Here is a 4,673-nt window from a genome sequence, read left to right as displayed (position 1 = left end):
GCTCTCTCACGAAGAAGTTTGAAGCTTTTAGAAAATCTTTTGGCTTATTACCATTTGGGGATTGATTAGCCATATGATACTTGTACATGTTCATATCATCACTACAGGGGGATTTATAATATTTATATCATAGTGATGTGTGGATGTAGGCTAATAATGGGCCGAGACACTTTTTCCCTCTTTAAGAGGTTTTTCTCCCGAGCATGTGTACATACTCTTATGAGTGAGTGTGTAAGTGACCTTATCATGTCAATTCACTTGTACTTCAATTCTCATCAATATGCTTTGAGCATTGTGCTTCTCCCTATCTATATTGATTGCTGCATCTGTGAGTGTGTTGCTACCCGATTGCCTTCAGATTGCGAATTTGGTATCGGACAGAAACTTTTTCCTTCTTTACCAGTAAAAAAGCACATGTCAATATAGTACATAATTTCCACACGATAGCACCAAATATTTAGGCAAATTCAATTTAAGACCTTAATACATAGATTATTACACTATAACTCCACACATGCACACACACACAGTTTCGGGGAAAAAAAATAGAACACAAGGCCTTTAGTTTTGTAAAGGTAAGTTGATGACTTGCCGTAGTAGCTTTTTACTATTATTGATATAACCTACATTTGAATTATTTAGTTACTAATTTTGCACGCTATCGTGACGTGTGCAGAATAGCCAGGAAAGTACGAGACTTCTAGCTGTGAGAGTTGGTACCAAACCCAACAAGGAAGCTTACATTCAAAATTTCCCAAAAAGCATAGGACAAATCCATTCTTTTTTTTATAACATATACATGTGTCAATTCATCCCAATACATCCTTGAATTCATGTTCCAATTGCTCTTCCCTCTCCAAGCATAGATTCACTGGCTTCTTTTCCCAAAACTTTCCAGCTAATCACATGTAGGCATAACATAACCTTCAAGTATTTCCAACATACATGTGTCCCTTTTCATTCCATACATCCACTATTACCATTCCCAACATCTCATAATATTCTTTATCACCTGAAAATCTGGCTTAAAATTCCAACAACTCACAAACACAAAATGATATATGGCATAACTTTAACATATTCACATGATTTTAAAAGAAATCCATGGCCTGCATTTAGATCCACTAAGATAGAATCGAAGTCAATTTTTACTAGAGTCCTTGCTGTATTTCTGACTCTTTGTTTCCATGTCCCTTGATGCAATATCCTCACATCTCTTCATTTCAAACCACCTTTAACAAAACCTTTGAAAGTTTATTGGCATCATGAATTTACAACGTGGAAGATAGGAAATGAAATTTAATCTAATTTTTACTTATCTGAAGGCGGGGGAAGCAATTTTATTCGATTTTCTTTTCAAAAATCATTTCCCACACTTTGATGCAGACGGCACACAGCTGGCGCATAGCTGATTTTTGTAATTTTGTAGAAGTCGTATCAATAGAGAGTAGTAACTCTGCTCTCTAATTCAAGCCCCAACACACCATCGACAGTCGCCGAATGCATGAAATCAAATGTTCACACTGGTCGAACACGCTTCTGTCCATAGTTTTTTTTTCTGCAGCTCCCCATCTGATAAGCACCGCCTCCAATCTCTGGTTTTTTCTGCTCTTTCCCGCGAGGAAGTCGGCGCCCATACCACCTTTTGCAGCTATAATCGCGCTTTTCCCATTTTAAATTTCCCACTGCGCCTACCATTCCACGCTTATGTATTTCAAGTAATAACCATATTAAAAAAAATCAACCTTCTCACATCATATCCTTGCTAAGGTTTCCCACACCACATCAAGGTAGGCTTCATTCGGTATCCTTACTGCATATACAACCTTGCCATCTAAAGCATACGATCAAGACCGCAACCATTATGTACCATAAAGTCCTCTGTCTCAGTGTTAATATCAACTCAACCATGATAGGCACAGCTTATGAGCATTTCACCATCTCATGGAATCAATAAGCAGTCAAACCCACAAGCATAATCCAGTCCTATCAAGGCACAAGGTGTCTGCTAGCTCTAAAATTCTCCATAAGCATAAAAAAAATCCTCCACAATTCACACCACACTGTCAGAAGCTTCGAGACCTGGCTGAGCCTCAGCTCATCTTATTGAACCTTATCTACAATATGAACATATATACTCAGGCATCATATAATGACTCATCATGGCACTTAACTCATGCATCTGGATTTGTATTTGATGGCCTCACATGCATGGTTTCACACCATAGACGTGCCGTGGCACGACAACGCATTGATGAAAGCTAACGATTGAACTAAACTCAAATAATGGCTTGGGTGTTAATGTTGTATTCAATTAAAATTATTTACAAAATTGTTTTATGTTATATAATATCCTTACACTTTCTCTGACTTATAGGAGCTACAAACGTACTCAATGAGATAAGATGATATGTTTTGTTATAGGAGCTACAAACGTACTCAATGAGTACTTGAAATACAATTATGAAAGTGTGATCCATGAGAAAATACATGTACAACAAGAAATATTCTAATTGAAAAGTGATTCATATAAGAACGTAGTGTGCGACCAATGCCCTTCCTAATAAATTCTTTATTGTGTTTAAACTACTATCAACCATGACAATACTTGAAAAAATGGCACATGTTACATTCATACCATGTTTCTAACGACACACTATGGATTGACAGCATGAATGCTAAAAAGGCATCACTTTTGTAATGTTTTTTTTAATGTAAGCCAAGGTGTCATGCATCTTGATGATATCAGCGCATGCATAGCATTTGTGTAGACCACGCAAAGGGCTGGAAAATGAATGTGTGTGTGTGAGAGAGAGAGAGAGAGAGATTTAGAGAGAGAATTTAGCTCAAGAAGTTGCACAGAGTGGCTACAATGCTATCGTAAACCCTAGTGCTTAATTTTACAAGTGCACGATATGTATTGTTTGCTCGTTTTAGTGCTTGTCTCTTAAATTTTATCTACATCATACTGAAGAATCGTGTGTGTGTGTGTGTGTGTGTGTGAGAGAGAGAGAGAGAGAGAGAGAGAGAGAGAGAGAGTGAGTGAGTGAGAGAGAGAGAGAGAGAGAGAGAGAGAGAGAGAGAGGGGTTTCCAACTTGCATGATCTACTTTGAAAACTTCCACGATCTGCTTCCGTGTCAAAGCGGAGAATGATGCGCATGCTTTGGGATCCACCATGAAGTTTGGCACATTGCTCACGTGACATGGACACGTAGTAAATCTATGGGGGTATGGAATTAAAAAAACAGGGATGAAAGCCACACTTCACCAAAGCGAGCAGAGCTTTTTGACCAGGCAGCTGCACAAGGTGAAGGCTGTTGCATGCGGCGATGGAGATTCGCGCCGATGATGGGACACAACACCGGGCGCTATATGATATTGTTGAAGGCTCAGCATCAGCGTTGAGCAGTTGGGTACTGCATCAAACTGCGCTGCAGCACGCACTAATGGCCGCCTGCAGATTGATCAGAAAGCTGCGCGAAGCTGCACAGTCCGCCCTAAGTATCTCTCTTCTTGTCGACCATCGCCGTGCAGTGAAGCGATATCAGAGACTCCTCCTGCATGCAGAAGAAGCCTGCAACGAAGCACATGATGTGCTTCAGCGCAAGAAGGTGCCCAAGGGCTGTTTGCCTGTGTTGGTGGGAGACGATTACGGCACTTGTTGCTACGTGATACGAACCACCCTCCTCGGGCACCCTCTCCTCGCAGAGCTTTTACAAAGGTCCGCCCAAGAGTTCGGCTATTCCCACCCGGGCACCCTCCGGCTTCCGTGTGATGCCCATACCTTCGAGCAACTCTTGAGCCTCATCAACTACTAATAACACACCTCACTTCTTCTTCTTACAATGAGCATGTACTATCATGAGCCACCATGTATGTATCGCCACAATGCTCCAAACCTACCCATATCATCCTGGCTCAAGTGTAATTGAAGAATGCCATTGAGGATCCCCCCAAAGAGTTCGAGCATTTTGCTCATGGTATGCCAAATCATGCTTTCCTACAAAGTATGCATGCAACATACTTTGTAGAAGACAAGCATTGTCCCAAAGCTTCTCATTTCATAAGCCTCCAATTACTGGCTTTTGAACTCCTCACTTCATAACCTCCAAGTTACAAAACAAGGATTTCAACCACTAGGGAGAGAGACCACCTTATTATTATCATTTTAAACGTTGAAAATTGTAGTGGTGATGGTAAGCTATTTAAATAAATTCCTCAATTTTATAGTTCTCTTCTCTCATTGGACTCGAGCAAGCTACATATAGGTGAACTATTCTTTTGTTGAAAGTGGATTAGCATCAATATTGATAACATTTGGAATTGTAGAGATATTTTGATAAGGTGATCTTGTAAAGTTTCTTGTAGAGATATTGATAAGATGATCTTGTAAAGTTTTCTTCTTAAAAATGTAGAAAATGTAGCATGGTTCTCTTGAGTTAAAGTGGATAAGAACATCACCAATAAGTTGGTGATTTTTTTTTGGCCAGACTATTCTTATTTGTAGATAAGAATAGTACCACTTTGAAATGATATAATGTTAGTGACCTTGTTCTAGCATAATGTTATTATTTTTAGATAACATCACCACTTAATAATATAATGTCAGTGACCTTGTTCTAGCATAATGTGAAATGATATAATGTTAGTGACCTTGTTCTAGCATAATGTT

General features: G+C 39.3%; 1 protein-coding gene across 1 annotated transcript; it reads left to right on the top strand.

Moving 5' to 3' along the window:
* The first annotated feature begins 3,278 nt into the window (after positions 1-3,278).
* On the top strand, positions 3,279-4,247 carry LOC147631117 (auxin-responsive protein SAUR72-like). Its single transcript, XM_086809046.1, has one exon. The coding sequence runs from the start codon at positions 3,331-3,333 to the stop codon at positions 3,817-3,819; it is 489 nt and encodes a 162-aa protein (XP_086665172.1). The 5' UTR covers positions 3,279-3,330; the 3' UTR covers positions 3,820-4,247.
* Positions 4,248-4,673: the final 426 nt, after the last annotated feature.

The sequence above is a fragment of the Cibotium barometz genome, chromosome 15, assembly GCF_041138505.1.
Source record: "Cibotium barometz isolate CiBa-2024 chromosome 15, ASM4113850v1, whole genome shotgun sequence".
In the NCBI taxonomy this organism is placed as follows: domain Eukaryota; kingdom Viridiplantae; phylum Streptophyta; class Polypodiopsida; order Cyatheales; family Cibotiaceae; genus Cibotium; species Cibotium barometz.
The sequence above is the reverse complement of the archived record's forward strand: the minus strand, read 5'-3'. Positions and strand labels throughout refer to the sequence as shown.